The sequence below is a fragment of the Dromaius novaehollandiae genome, chromosome 16 (assembly GCF_036370855.1).
Source record: "Dromaius novaehollandiae isolate bDroNov1 chromosome 16, bDroNov1.hap1, whole genome shotgun sequence".
Taxonomy (NCBI): Eukaryota; Metazoa; Chordata; class Aves; order Casuariiformes; family Dromaiidae; genus Dromaius; species Dromaius novaehollandiae.
Window position 1 is genome coordinate 20915667 of NC_088113.1, and position 15355 is coordinate 20931021.

At 45.2% G+C, this 15355-nt stretch overlaps 1 protein-coding gene across 1 annotated transcript; it reads left to right on the forward strand.

The window, feature by feature from the left end:
- Positions 1-274: 274 nt before the first annotated feature.
- Positions 275-14910, forward strand: KIF3B (kinesin family member 3B). The gene is made up of 9 exons (XM_064521710.1): positions 275-365; positions 6225-7663; positions 8289-8390; positions 9062-9184; positions 9295-9413; positions 9622-9735; positions 10431-10536; positions 10747-10925; positions 11195-14910. The coding sequence occupies exons 2-9, from the start codon at positions 6281-6283 to the stop codon at positions 11286-11288; spliced, it is 2220 nt and encodes a 739-aa protein (XP_064377780.1). The 5' UTR covers positions 275-365; positions 6225-6280; the 3' UTR covers positions 11289-14910.
- Positions 14911-15355: the final 445 nt, after the last annotated feature.

Consider the following 15355-nt stretch of genomic DNA (forward strand, 5'->3'; position numbering starts at 1 on the left):
CAGCGGCGGCTCCTTTGTTCCCCTCGCCGAGGCCCGGCCCGATGCCCCCGCGCGGCGCCGCGGCGCTTGGGCCCCCCCGGCCCGGTCCGGCTGCCCCCTTCCCCCGGCCCGGCCCGCTCCATTCGGGCACCGGGGGGGGGGGGGGGGGGGGGGCGTTGCTAGGGAAGCGGCGGCGCCCTGCCCCGCCCGGTCGCTACGGAAGTGCGCCCGTTGCCAGGGCGGCGGTCGCTAAGGAAGTGATGGCGTGGGGGCGGGCGCGCGCGTTGCCAAGGAAGTGCGCGGGGGGCGCGGGCCGGGCCCGCCCCGCCGTATCCGGTGCAGCGGGAGCGAGGCGGCCGGGCGGCGGCTCCATGGTGACGGCGCAGGTGAGTCCCGGCCTCCTGCGCGGGCGCCGCGGGCCCCTCTGCGGCCGGGGCCGGGGCCGGGGCCGGGCCGGGGGGGGCGGTGGTGCGCCGGCCCTCGCACGCGCGTGTGCGGCGGGGACACCGAGGCGGCCCCGTTGCGCGGGCCTGGGCAGCGGGGCACCGGCGCCTGCCCGCCGGCGAGGGCGCGGGGCGCCCCGCGAGCACGCGCGTGTGCCGGGGGTCGCTTCGTCCCCGTGTGCACACGCGTGTCGGGGGCTGTGTGTGCCCCCGTGTGCACACGCGTGTGCTGGGGGTCCGTTTGTCCTTGTGTGCACACGTGTGTGCTAGGGATCAGTTTGTCCCCATGTGCACACGTGTGTGTCGGGGTCAGTTCATCCCTGTGTGCACACGCGTGTGCTAGGGATCAGTTTGTCCCCGTGTGCACACGCGTGTCAGGGGCTGTGTGTGTCCCCATGTGCACACGCGTGTGTCAGGGGTCAGTTCATTCTTGTGTTCACATGCATGTGCTGGGGGTCGCTTCGTCCCTGTGTGCACACGCGTGTGCTGGGGGTCCGTTTGTCCTTGTGTGCACACGTGTGTGCTAGGGATCAGTTTGTCCCCATGTGCACACGTGTGTGTCGGGGTCAGTTCATCCCTGTGTTCACATGCATGTGCTGGGGGTCGCTTCATCCCTGTGTGCACACGCGTGTGCTGGGGACACCGGCATTCCCACGTGCACATGCGTGTGCCAGCCCAGGGGTACCTGCCTCCCCATTTGCACACGCGTGTGCTGGCCCAGGGGGACGTGTGCATGTGCCGGCCTGGGGGGCTGCATATCCCTGGTGCTTCATACTCATGCTGGAGCACGGCGAAGCTGCGCGAAGGGCGCTGCCGTCCCCGGGCAGCCGCCGTCCCCAGGCAGCCCCCGCGGGGCTGGCGGCTGCACCCAGGTCAAGGCGGCGAGGGGCATGCGGGGAGCGCTCGGCCCTCGGCGCCCCAAGGCCGTGCCCCGCTCGGGTCTGGGCCCGCTGCCGTCGCCCCGCGCGCTCCCGTCCACCCCAAGCGCGGTGCCGCTTGCTCCCCAGGCAGCTGGGGCGGCTGCGACGCCGGCTGAAGAGCTGGCGCCTGGTGCGGTTCCCGCGCGGGCGGCTGCGTGGCTGATGGGCGACGCGCAGGTGGACGGGCACCAGAGCTGAAATCGCAGCCTCAAGCACACGCGGGGCTGGGCTTTACGTCACTGTAATCGCTCCGGGGGAGGGTGACATCCGAGGAGCCGCGCTGCTTAAACAAACCGAGATGATTACAGGCAACAAATTAAATAAGGGCTTACGGTGTCAGGGTGGCAGAAGATGGTTGTAGGCAGAGGGATGGCAGATGTCTGCCTCGCTTGGGCAGTGGCACTGAAAATGCCCTGTTCAGACATTAGCGATGTAGTAGAGAGAAATTGGAGGGAGTTTGGAGGAGAACAACAAAGAAGAGGTGACAGGCTTATAAGGAAAGGGTAAAAGACAAAAGCAAATGAGCAAAGACATAACAAGCCCACAAATATTTGAATGGATTTAAACTGCAAGAAAGCAATGGCATTTTTTAAGTAGTGCCTGGAGATTATACACAAAAATATGAGGTAAGAATTTAGGCAACCTGCGGAGAAAATCTTCCTGAGCAGGTCTTTAAGCTCACGCGAGGAAGTGGAGAGGCCTCGGGGCTGCAGCCCGCACGGGGGGCGTTGATTAAGCAGTGATAGATGCCTCCTAAGAGCGGGGTGTCCCACGGGTGTGGGCTGGCTGAGCTAACCCGCTCTAACGTCTAAAACTTTGATGATAAGTGGTTACATTAACTTACAGTCAAATTGTGGCATTGCTTATTTTTCCAGGTGAGATCTTATGTTGTATGAAAAGAAAAAAAATGCCTTGATTTCCACCTGTCTTCCCTCCTGGTCATCTGGGATACATTTTAAAATGTGTCATCTCCACCTTGAAGCCTAACAGATTACGATGCTTAGGGAACTGATCCAGATCGCTTTAGACTTCATAATTTCACAAAACAAAATCCTTCCCCATCGCGTAAGAATGAACGGTACTGTGACCTGCCATACGCTTAATTTCCGAGCTGTTCTAGGCGGTCTTTTCCAGCTGTTCCAAGCAGTTCAAGCTTTACAGTGGTATTTTTGGCCAATATAAATGCTACAAGCTAAATTGTTTCTTACTCCTTAAATCACATTTGTGTAAATCTGAGAAGAAACATAGTTTGTTATACTTTCAGTAAACTGTAGCAGTAGCTGAATTAAGTGGAGATGTTTCATGACAGGTTGTTATGAAAATAGCTCAAATCAGGGGTGAGATAAGTTTTTTGTGACGTTAAAAAGAGACTCAGAAGTGAAATGGGGAAAAGAAATTGGGCAAAAGATTATCAAGCTCACATTAAGAGGTGCACCCAAAGGAACGGGGAATACGCATCATAATTCTTGTTAAATATATACCTCTGCCAACGCTGTCTGAGAGTGCACGTGCTGGATTTCTCTTTTATCTTCCAGGTGACTGAAAAATCTTGAAAAAAAGCAGACTACTAGAAGTTTAATTTAATTACATTTGTTTAATTCTAGCCAGCATCTCTTGAAAAAGCTGTACTACTTATCTAAATAATATTTTGGATGTTAACCTTACTATAATAAATCAAGGCTCCTCTTTTCAGAACTTATGCCTAATTTGAGTATTTGCCAATGTGAACATTCACCATAATAGTGCAGGCAAGTGAAGCCTCATTTGTTATGTAAACTTATCTGAAAAAGACCTGGCCCTTGTCTATTTGGAACGGTGGGATTATCTCAGGTAGATATGGAATAAGCATATATTTGTAAGTATTTATAATTACTCATGATGAGTAGAGAGAGAGTTGCTTTTTATGCTTCTACAAGTCATGCCCTGTTCCAAATATTTTCTTTCTCTGTTCGTATTCTAAAATACACATTCCTCGTGGGTCGGACAATAAGGTCGTGTTTATCTGGAGTGTCGGTCAGGAGGGAAACGTATTCCTGTTTCTCACTCAGTAGCAATCCAAGATTCCTATAGTGGATTGAATTCGTTATGCGAGTTGTAAAGCACTTCTGGATGCCTGTCCAGTTTGGTCACCTCACTACACCTTCCTCTTCTTCCTCTTTATCTACCAAGTTCTTTCATGGGAATAACAAGGGAGCAGGTAGTTTTCCCTCATGACAGTGAGGAAATTCTGAAGGTTATACCGAGGTTTCCAGACATGTTATTAAATATGTTTAGTTGTTGCCCTGGTGTTACTCTTTTTAGTGGAGACTGACAGTAGCGATATTGGGGTAGAAATGTGCTGCTTTCTTTCCCAGTCCTCTAGCTCTGCTTCTGAAGTTCTCTGTCACGTTATCTGAGCGGATCTCCTGAGACAACATGCAATTATTGAGTAAAAAAACCACAGGCAAAATGCATCGGTTTTGCTGCAGATCCAGCTGGTAGTGGAACAGCTAGAAAGTCCTGGGGAGGCCAAACTGAATGCATTTCGGTTCTACCTGGGATTTCCACATTGTATTTGTTTTACATTTACTTGCAGTTTGTGGAAGTATTCAAAATCCTACCTGAAAAATACATTAAAAAAAAAAAAAAAAGCTTATTAGAAATCTCCTCAGGGCATTTCACAAACTGTGCAGTTCCAGATCTTCAGTGTAAGGCTATCACTGAGTAATAACGTAGTTGTCGTCTTCTGATTTAGATGGTAGCTCACTGTGCTGATGACTGGGGAATGCATCAGCATGTTTCCTCGTCTCTGCAGCACAGAGTCATAAACAGCATGGATCTGTGCACTGGATTTTGTGCAACGTGAGTTTAGACTAATGCCGAATCTCGTAAACCAGATGGTACTGAGTCAGGTGGTGCACCAGAGCAGGAGTGCGGAATATGCCTAATTATAGAGCTGGCCTTTATGGAAGATCCCAATAAAAGTATATTGGCGAAAGAAGAATAATAGCATAGATCTGCGTGAAGCAGTTCCGCTTGAAATATCTAAGGCAAATATGATTGTCTTCAGTTTCCCCGTGAAAACAGATGCATGAGTTCTAGCTGAGGAAGATACTCGCGTTAGTTTGCAGAAGCCATCCATAAGGGCAATCACGCTGGAGAAAGAGTAGGGTGGGCTCCAATCACCGAGTGCTTTATGAAATTTTCATCAGAAGTGATATGAAAGGAGCTGAAATTCACCTTCTAAAGCATATTTGGAAGGGCAAATCCTGGCCCGTGTCCATATCACACCCTGATGCCCTCTGGGTGCTTGAGGAATAGGCAACGCATAAGGCAGGTTATGCCACCTTTATAGCTTTCCCTTCTACTCTCTGCTGAATGTAAGCTGGGAACGCTGCCCTCTGTTTTAAGTGTGCTAACGGTATTTTTGCAACAGATACAAATGCATAATCAATATTGACAAGGAAGTTTTGGAAACAGGACAGAGAGATCATGAGCTCTGTGGCTTCGAGGGATGCAGAGAGCACAGGGCCTTGACCTGTTCCCATCAGAGGCATCGAGCTTCTGAGACTGATGAGAACGTGCTTCTCCCTTCAGTCCCCCTCGTGGGCAGGATTAGAAGTGACTTTGAATTTTGTGGTGTGAAAGATTTGACTTTACAGCACTGAAACAATATCCTGAGTGGTGGCACAAACACGGACTAAACAGGCATTCGAGGGTAACAGGCACCGGAGCTTAGCGAAATTAGGTGGTGTAAATATTCCTCTTAGTTGCCAACTGATTTCAGCATCCACCTCACTGGGGTAATTTACTCCTCTTACTGGTTTGTTTTATGATATTTGTTAGTGTTAGAAGACTGCTGCATTTGGTTGCCTTCATGACTTCCTTTGCAGTGAGCTAGACTGCAAGACTGTGTGTATATTTTTGTGTAGCAATTATCTTCTGTCACTTGATTCTTTGACAGACAGTAAAGTTAATGTTATTTTCCCCAACTGTGGAAATGCAGAATATGCGGGAGATATGATGCCTTGGAAACAGACAAACTAGGTAATGATTTTATCTTGTGCCCTAGCAGTGGCTGCAGTCCAGCTGAACGTCTATTCTGCTGTAACTAGGCCTTGAGAAAGTGGCTTAAAAAGTTTCAATGCAGAAGAGAGAAAAGCATCTGGGCTGCATTCCAGACAACTGTTTTCTTTAACAAAACCCATTTAGGAGTTTTAAACCTTTGTGGCAGGATGGTCCTGATGACACCTCACATAACATGTGAAGGGGATTGGCAAAATTATTGTAATATAAATGTCTCATAAAAATGAAAACGTTTCCTCAACAGACGGGAGGCTTAAGAAGAGGCAACTCCGAAAGTGCTATATTTCTGTTTTACAATCGCTCTTCGGTTCTGGTGGGTGGGTGAAGCACTTGATCTAAGTACTTGGCTGATTTCCTTTCAAGAGCCTGTGAGCTGCATCCTGAGCAATATGGAAAGAGCAGCTCTGCATTGGATTTTCACAGCGTGAGATTTAAAACAAAAAGCTAATACCAGACCACAAAGGGAGTCCACGGCAAAGCATTAATTTTTTTAAATGTTTTAAAAGCATTATTACTATTTTAAGGGTCAAGAAAAGGATCTCTCCCAGCTGTAAAGGTGTGATTTGATGAAGATTCTTTGCAGCATAGCTTGTATAAATGATACTGATTGATGGACAGGCTTTTGTAAAATAATGTTGTGTCAGTTCAGCGCTTTTTAAAGTTTTCGTCTTGTACATTAATTTCGTGCTTCAGAATCCCTCACAACTTAATGAATGCAAAGTGCTGCTCAAATAGGTGAGCTGAATCTTTGGCTTTGTGTAAAATTGTCACTTGCTGGCAACTGCATTCACATGTTCCTCCTTTGTTTCTTTTTTAGGTTTCTAGCACTGGATCATTCATTGGTCAGATCACACCAGCCACAGATCCGCTGTCATGTCCAAGTTAAAGAGCTCTGAGTCTGTGAGGGTGGTGGTACGATGCCGGCCAATGAACAGCAAAGAGAAGACAGCTTCATATGAAAAAGTTGTTAACGTGGATGTCAAGTTAGGGCAGGTTTCAGTGAAGAATCCGAGGGGAACATCTCATGAACTGCCTAAAACTTTCACCTTTGATGCTGTGTATGACTGGAATTCCAAACAGGTTGAACTCTATGATGAGACCTTCAGACCTCTTGTGGACTCTGTTTTGCAAGGGTTTAATGGGACGATCTTTGCATATGGGCAAACTGGGACAGGGAAAACATATACCATGGAGGGAGTGCGTGGTGATCCTGAAAAAAGAGGGGTCATCCCCAACTCATTTGACCACATCTTCACCCACATCTCTAGATCTCAAAATCAGCAGTACTTAGTTAGAGCTTCTTATTTGGAAATATACCAAGAAGAAATCAGAGACTTGTTATCGAAGGATCAATCCAAGAGGCTGGAGTTGAAAGAGAGACCAGACACATGTGTATATGTTAAGGATTTGTCCTCCTTTGTTACAAAGAGTGTCAAAGAGATAGAGCATGTCATGAATGTGGGAAACCAAAATCGCTCGGTCGGTGCCACCAATATGAATGAACACAGCTCTCGTTCTCATGCCATTTTTGTGATCACTATTGAATGCAGTGAGTTAGGACTTGATGGAGAGAATCACATCCGTGTCGGAAAACTTAACCTGGTAGACCTTGCAGGCAGTGAGCGCCAAGCTAAGACTGGAGCGCAGGGGGAAAGGTTAAAGGAAGCTACTAAAATCAATCTCTCCCTTTCAGCTTTGGGCAATGTTATATCTGCCCTGGTAGATGGCAAAAGCACGCACATTCCATACCGGGACTCAAAACTAACGAGGCTTCTTCAAGACTCTTTAGGTGGCAATGCCAAGACTGTTATGGTGGCCAATATAGGCCCTGCCTCTTACAATGTAGAGGAAACTCTTACAACACTGAGATATGCCAATCGTGCCAAAAACATCAAGAACAAGCCAAGAGTGAATGAGGATCCTAAGGATGCTCTGCTACGAGAATTCCAGGAAGAGATTGCTCGACTAAAAGCACAATTGGAAAAACGGTCTATTGGCAAAAGAAAGAGGAGGGATAGAAGGAGAGATGGTGGGGAAGAAGAGGAGGATACTGAAGAGGGTGAGGATGAAGGGGATGACAAAGATGACTATTGGAGGGAACAACAAGAAAAATTAGAGATTGAAAAGAAAGCGATTGTTGAGGATCATAGCTTGGTAGCAGAAGAAAAGATGAGATTGCTGAAAGAGAAGGAGAAGAAAATGGAAGACCTGAGGCGAGAGAAGGAAGCAACAGAAATGCTGAGTGCTAAAATCAAGGTAGAATTCTTCCTTGTCAGACTTTTTGAAGGGAATTTAGGGCTGTGGGGAGAATGGCAGGTTTCCCAATTTGGAAAGATATTTCAAAAGAAGATTTCAAAACAGTGATGAGTTATGCTTAGATCAGAAGATTTTAAAATGACTATTTCTAGTTAGAATTTGAAATTATTTTAATTTGCACCATTAATTCCATATTTCAACATGCACAATTTGCTTTGTTGTCTTTATGTGCTATTCTTCTGAGATCTTAAGCAATCAGCGGAATAAAATGTGATGATAAATCTTTTTACAAGCCATAGCACAAAAATGCTTCATTCTGGAATGAATCATTAAAAAGTTTTTTTTTTTTTTAACATGAGAGTATGCAGTTTAGTTCTTCAAATATGCCACACATTGCAGCAGTGTGTAATTCTAAGCAAGTTACTGTTTTGTTAATCCCACAGTTTTATATGAATTCTAAGAAATAGTAATTCTTGAAGCAGATGACTTAAACAGGATGTTAAGTAAGGGAACTGTCCTCATAGAGAAGTTGTATACACAGGCGAAAAAGTTGTATTCTGTGGAAAGGATTGATTAGATGATCACTGAGAGAGAAACTTAGGATCTTTTTTTTTTTCCCCTTCAGGCGATGGAAAGCAAGCTTCTGGTGGGAGGGAAAAATATTGTGGATCACACAAATGAACAGCAGAAAATCCTGGAACAGAAGCGGCAGGAAATTGCAGAACAGGTATGAGGAAGAACATTTGTTCTAGCTGCAGAACTTTCATGAAACATTATATTAGGAGAAACTATAAACATGTTTGCCCAAGATTAACCCTGAAATTGGTTTAATGGCAATCATTAATTTCAAAAGAAAGGGGAAGGGCTTGTGTCCTTTTTGTTGCTGTATGAAATATGTAAAGAAGGTTCATAACAGTTTTCTTCTAGCTTTTCACATCAAAGATTTATGTCCTGTCTTGACTGGAAATATCTATTAGTGAAGAACTAATTGAAAGACCCCAGAGAATGACAGTTCAGCAGTTAGGTCAAGGGAGGGATGTTTACTGTGGGATACAAGTTTGTTTTCTGTTACACATTTTTGTTGATGATTGTTTAATTAAAATGACTAGTACGAATTGATAAAAAGGAAAAAAAAGAATCTAAACACAACATTTAATTCCTTTAATTGAAGCCTGAGCACTTATTCACACTATCTGATGACAATTCCAATAGGCCCTTCAGCAAAATAAAGACCAAGAAGAGCACATGCTTCTGGTATTTCTAAGGCAAGAAATAGGAAGAACTAGAAGCTAAAGCAAAAGCCCTGGATCCCAGGGAAGTAAAAACATCTTGAGTGTTGGTTTCATGTATGTCAGGTGTGTAACTGTGGTCTCTAACACAGTATATCGCATTTTTTAGAAACGTCGGGAGCGAGAAATCCAACAACAGATGGAAAGTCAGGATGAGGAAACACTGGAACTGAAGGAGACCTATAGTTCTCTACAGCAGGAGGTGGACATAAAGACCAAAAAACTCAAAAAGGTAAAGAAAAAAAAAAGATTCCATGTGCAGTGGCTAGGAAAAAATCAAGCTGTGTGTGAAACTGAGGAACACTGAGGAGTTATGACTTTGGCTCTTCTTGTTTGTTCCAGTTATTTTCCAAGCTGCAGGCTGTGAAGGCAGAGATCCATGATCTCCAAGAAGAGCACATCAAGGAGCGTCAGGAATTGGAACAGACCCAGAACGAGCTTACCAGGGAACTAAAGCTAAAGTAAGTCCCAACACTTCACTGCTGCCATTAACTCTGACACAGATGGTTTCTTTGGATGGGGAGTGAAAGGAGGGACTGCATTCCACATGCTTGTAGAAGAAGATTTAAACATGAGAAAATGAATATTAAGTCAGTGGGAGAGGAGTGGTCAGGGGAAGGTCATCCGTTTATTTTCTTGTGTATTTTCCATTTTTGTGTTTGTCTACAGGCACCTGATTATTGAAAATTTTATTCCCCTGGAAGAAAAGAATAAGATCATGAACAGATCATTCTTTGATGAAGAGGAGGACCAGTGGAAACTGCATCCCATAACCCGTCTGGAGTGAGTGTACTTCTAAACTTTTACTTAGGAAGGGATTATAGGTCATGTAAAGCAAGCCCTCAGGTTGTCAAGAGTTACCCCAACAGAGGGATTGAATCAGGATTTTAACTGGCCCCCTCCAAAGTTTTTAACTTTTTACTATATTATAAAATAAAGATTTCATTCTTCTTAGTAGATTTAGTAAAATGGGAATGTAGGGTTAGGAAAGTTCTTGGAAGATTAAAATCTATTCTTCCAGATGATTCCAATAAATATATTTAACTTAGATATAATACTGCATTCATCATTAAAATAGCATAAATCCATATCATATTTCTTTCCTGTTTTAAACAAGAAAGCTCTCAGAAATGATTGTGCAAGAGCTGTGGGTCGATCCTGAGCCGCTACACAGGAAATTCCCTAGAGCAAATTTTAGAAAATTGGATGCACCTGAACGCATCTGTGGTCTGTGTAGTAAAAATATGTAGAAATCCTCTGCTTTGTGTGGGCAACGGATAACACAGGATAACTGTCTTACCTCATCGTCTCTGACTGTAGAAGATAACGTGGAGGACTGTTCCTAGAAATGCAGCCTTGGTAGTTTCTGCCCACTTGGGACATATTTCCGTGTGGGATTTGCAGACGTTTTAGCTCATATACTCAAAGAAGAGTCTTTGGTTTTGTTGTGTAATAGCTGAGTATCCATGTTTCTCCAGTAACCAGCAGATGATGAAAAGACCAGTATCCGCTGTAGGATACAAGAGGCCATTGAGCCAGCATGCCAGGACATCCATGATGATTCGTCCAGAAGCCCGGTATAGGGTAAGCCCGGATGTAGTTACAACCTCCATACGTTCATATTCCTGATCGGGGGGGGATGTGAGTTTCTGAGGATTGTTAGTTCTTCTATGGGGTGTAAATTTTTACAGTGTCTTGCATCTATTTATAAAGCACTTTAGAATAAGCTTATGGAGGGAAAGAATTCATTTGCATGAAAATGTGTAGACTTTGATTCTGCTTCTCCTTTCTCAGGCAGAGAATATTGTATTACTGGAGCTTGACATGCCCAGCCGAACAACTAGAGACTATGAGGGTCCAGCCATTGCTCCCAAAGTTCAGGCTGCTCTAGAAGCTGCTCTGCAGGATGAAGATGAGATACAGGTAGACGCTTCAACCTTTGAGAGCACTTCAAATAAAAAATCAAAATCCAGGTGAGTTGATTTTTTAGTGAGCAGACTAGCTAACAGTAGAGGTACAGGTACAGTTGCTGTCTGTCTGCACTTCTCGTCAATAAAGTTAAGGCTGAATTGGCTGTAAAGCAGAGATAGAGAGAGGGGAACATAGGACAGAAGAGAAAATTGAGACTGAGTAGAGAATAAATCCAGTAAAAATTTGTCAGCTTTTGGGAGATTAATTTTGATGAGTAACAGGTGACATTGTTGGGGCTTTTTGTTTATTTTTTTCATTTTTACTTCTTCAGGCCTAAAACTGGAAGGAAATCGGGGGGATCCTCTTCAGCAGGCACCCATAGTTCTCAGCTTTTTCCACAGTCACGAGGGCTGGTTCCAAAGTAAAACCAGCAATTCCTCTCCAGGGCGTGAACAGCCTTTGCCTTCTGAGAGCAGAGACAAGTAAAAACCTGCAGAGAGAACTCCCGGCCAGACTCCAACCCCTTTCCCCTGGAGATGGCCTCTTTGCTGTTTAACTGACTTGTGCCAGTCCAGGTGCATTGAGCCACAGGAAGATACGTGCTTGCAATTCAGCATTTGGCCTCTGTGGGAAACAGATTTTAGTTAGGAAATCAGAAATGCATGAGGTACGTTAAAGTGTATTAGAAGCAATGGGAAGCATGGGGATCACCTCACAGCGTCACCGTCTCTCCTTCTGCACTAGCCCTTTTGCTGCACTGGGCTTTTTTTTTTGCTGTTGGGCAATAAGAAGAGAGTTGAAAGTCATCTCAGCCGAACCACCGCTACAGAACTTCATAGTGAGAACCAAAAAAGGTTAAAAAGCAGAGGGTATATCCAAACTTGACTAGGTGCTTAGTTTTTTCCTCTTCCTGCTTAAAAGACTGGCATCATCATTTGGGGTTAATAAATTGGTCTGAACAGTCAGGATGGCAGCTGTCATCACGTACTCACAGCTAGATAGCTGTGCCTCCCTTTAGAAATGTAGAACAAAAAAGGGTCTTGGAAGCATCTTTGTGCTCTCTGGAAAGGAAGCAATAGAAACTGAAATCCTTTATTGTTTACAGGCATAAGTTAAGAGCTCCTCTAAACTGACCTCCTACAGACCTTACCCCTGTCAATAGGAACCACCTTGTCAACGAATACATCTGCATACCAGTGCCAGCTCCATAGCTATCTTCCTCTCTCTTGCCTTCATCTTAACCCCTGGCATTTTAATCCAATATCCATACTGACTCTTTGAACTGTGGGCTGATGGATGGCCATTTTCTCAAATCTCCTGCTGTTCATATGAAATGTAGCATTGGCTTGGAGCTTTCTCGCTAGCAGGCTCATAGGGCTGACTCTACTCTCCCCTTTAGGCTGGGTAGAGAGCAGAGCTCTGTAATGTGAAGCTATCTCTAAGTGCACTGTTCTTGTAAGTACGGTCCCTCCCCTTGGTGTCTAAGGAGGTTCAGTATTTGGTACCTTCTGTGTCTCACCTGTTCCACATTAGAACTTTTCCCTTTCCACCTCCCGGACCATTCAGGGCCTGGTGGGAGTGAAGGCCCCAAGTAACCAAGTCTGAGTGATGGAATCTGGTATTAATTCCAGGGGTTGTACTTTGAAACAGGGAGGAAGAACTCCTGCTTTCCATGGTCTCTTTCTAAAGCTGCCCTATGACTAAAGCAGGCTGCTGTAATGCTGCAGGCTTGTGTGGCAGGGTAGAGGGAAGTGGAACTGCCCTGTTGAAGACAGAGTAAGGTGTTCCTGTCTAGCGTCTCACAGCTCAGTTGTAAGTTTTAGTTCAATGTATATTGAGACTTGGGATGTTACTTCTTCTGGTTGCTGTTGGCTGTCATCCTATGAATGTTTTTACCTGTTTCCTCTCCCTCACTGATGACTTCCTCCAGACTGACATGTGTGAGTGTATGAGGACTTGCCTGGTTTTAGAAATGCTCTGATGTATGGACTCTACCTTGTGTGCTCATTAAGTATCCACTGAGTGACTTCGTCCAGGCTGGAGAACTCCATTGTGTCTGACCCCCGTGAGCAGAAGGAACTGAACACTCAGCGCAGAGCTCACCTCTGCATCTTGCGGGCATGATGCCTCGGTGAGCCAGCTGCCCAGATGGGCCCAGGTTAAATTCTGACTCAGCTGCTTTGATTCATGGAGTACTTTTCTGGATCACAAGATTAATATATATATATTTTAGTTTTGGTGGAGGAAAGAGGGGTTTGCCTATAGTTGAAAGAGTAGCCATCTGACAAATTTCTTTCAACCTGAAAATGGAAACCTGGCCTAATCTGTCTTTCTATAAACCACTGTTTATGTACAAAGAGTCTTTTACTTAGCTCTTGTTGCATAACATAGTGTCATCTTCTTTCCCTCTCCCAGCTTTTTCCCTCTAGCACATAATCTTCTGTACATCAGCGTTTTAAAAGATAATTGTACGGTTTAAGCGCTCAGAAAAATTGAAATGAAACAAGGGGGTTCTACCACCTGAAATAGCAACATAATACATATACACATATATGTACATATCTGTGTACACATATGTTTCTATATGAATATGCATGCACAGATACAACTGTGTTTGCGCATGTGCAGACTTTAGTCACTGCTGTTCCATAGGGAATTCTATGTTAAACTCAAAAGCTGAAAACTCCCCTTGTGGCAGGATTGGTACAGTGGAAATCACAGTGCAAACCCAAACTGTTCTCGTTTTAGTGTTAATAAGCTAGCTGGTTAATATGTCAGAAAGGATCTGCTTTTAATTTTGTAGAAATTCATTAGCAAGGTGAAAGAAATTCAGTAGGGTGGAAAAAGAATAAAATTGGATATTTAGTCACTGTATTTATATCAGAGCTGTGGATAGAAATGTGGTTAGTGTATTCATGGGCAATCTCAGATTGTTACAGAAGTTTTTAGATTCTCATTTTGGTTGACTTACCCGTGAATAGATACTCAGTGGCACTGATATTAAGATAAAATATACTGTCATAGCCCTACAAAACGTACTGAATTCTGGCTTGAAGTTTTTAAAAAAACGATCCTGCCAAGTTTGCGTCTCTCTGGGTGTTATCTGAACCATCTGGGCTTCCTGCAGGTTAACAGCCAAAGACAGGAAATCCAGCAGACTCCTGGAAGAGGCCCTTGGACAGTGTGCGCAATCTAGTCTCTTCACAGGAATGTTTAATATCCTTCTCATCTTTGCTCTGGTCTGTATAATGGGATCTAACTGTTTTTAAAAAGTTACATGCAGTAAAAGTAGGTCTTTGGCTCTGGGAGCAAGCACCACGTGAAAATGAAGCATAGGAATTAAAGCACTTTCTTAAAATCCTTAATATAGGTCTGATTGCCTTTTTAAAAATATTTGCATGCTGCTTGAATCTTCAAAAACACATACTTCTGTCCGAGCATTTGGGACTACATCGATGCATTATACAGATCAGGCTTCTGTTCAAGAGGTTTTTTTTCTTTTGATGTAGTAAGTCTGCCTTCACTGAACATAGAGTGTTTGCCACCTTTCAGAGAGACACCTCTAAACTGGATCTATCCTCTCTTCTCATCTGCTTACCATGCACCAGGCTTTAAAAGGAGCAGTGTGACTCTTGTAGGTCTGTTTCTGCTGTGTTAAAACACAAATTGGAAGAACATAACCTGCAAAAGCCATAATTAGATGCTGAGATGGAACTGAGTGAGAATACTCGTCCTGTTTGCTCTGCACTGTACAGTGGTGGGTTTAACTCTCTGTGGTCTAGGCGTTTATTACCTTCTTCAGTTCCCCCCTCCTCTCTGAAATGAAGTGCCCGAGGGTCCCCGTGGGCACAGCCGTCTTTACGAGAACTCACAGCCCCTTGGAGATACACTGATCCTGACCCTCTCTTAGGCGATCTGTAGGCAAAGAACCTGTCAATAGTTCTGTCCATAGGTTTTACAGCTTATATTTATTTGTATCATCTCTTTTGTCTAGGAATGTAAAAGTGATCCTAAAATACAACGTGTAATAAAGATTTATTGCATCTATCAGAACGTGCCCTTTTCATTATTTGTGAGTAATCGCTGGGTTCGTTCGTTTCGCGTTTTACAAAACCCTATGCAATTTTCTTCAAAAAAAAAACCATCTCAGCAGACTAAGTTATGAGTAGACGGTCAGACTGTTCAAGGCGAGAGCCCCTGGTGCCCCTCGCGGGAGGGAAGCGAGGAGGACGGTGGCGATTCGGGATGCACAGAGGCTGCCCGACAGCAAGCAGTGCTGAGCAGCAGCGACCTGCACCGGGAGCGCCTCAGGCCCCCCGGGGATAGGAAACAGCCGCCAGAGCCCCTCGCTCCAGAGGCCCCGAGCAGCAGCAGGAAGCCGCGGGGCGGCGTAAGGCCGGGCACGGGGGGCGCGGAGCCGTGCAGGCCGCCGGGCTCTGCCCTCCCCTCCCGCTCTCCGCGGGGGGCGGCGGAGGCCATGGTGGGCGGCCGG

Excerpts from the sequence above, each read along its gene's own strand:
- KIF3B (XM_064521710.1), top strand. The coding sequence starts at position 6,281 with ATGTCCAAGTTAAAGAGCTCTGAGTCTGTGAGGGTGGTGGTACGATGC. Across the intron at positions 7,664-8,288 it reads TGCTGAGTGCTAAAATCAAG|GCGATGGAAAGCAAGCTTCT; the intron begins GTAGAATTCTTC and ends TTTCCCCTTCAG. Across the intron at positions 9,185-9,294 it reads AGACCAAAAAACTCAAAAAG|TTATTTTCCAAGCTGCAGGC; the intron begins GTAAAGAAAAAA and ends TGTTTGTTCCAG.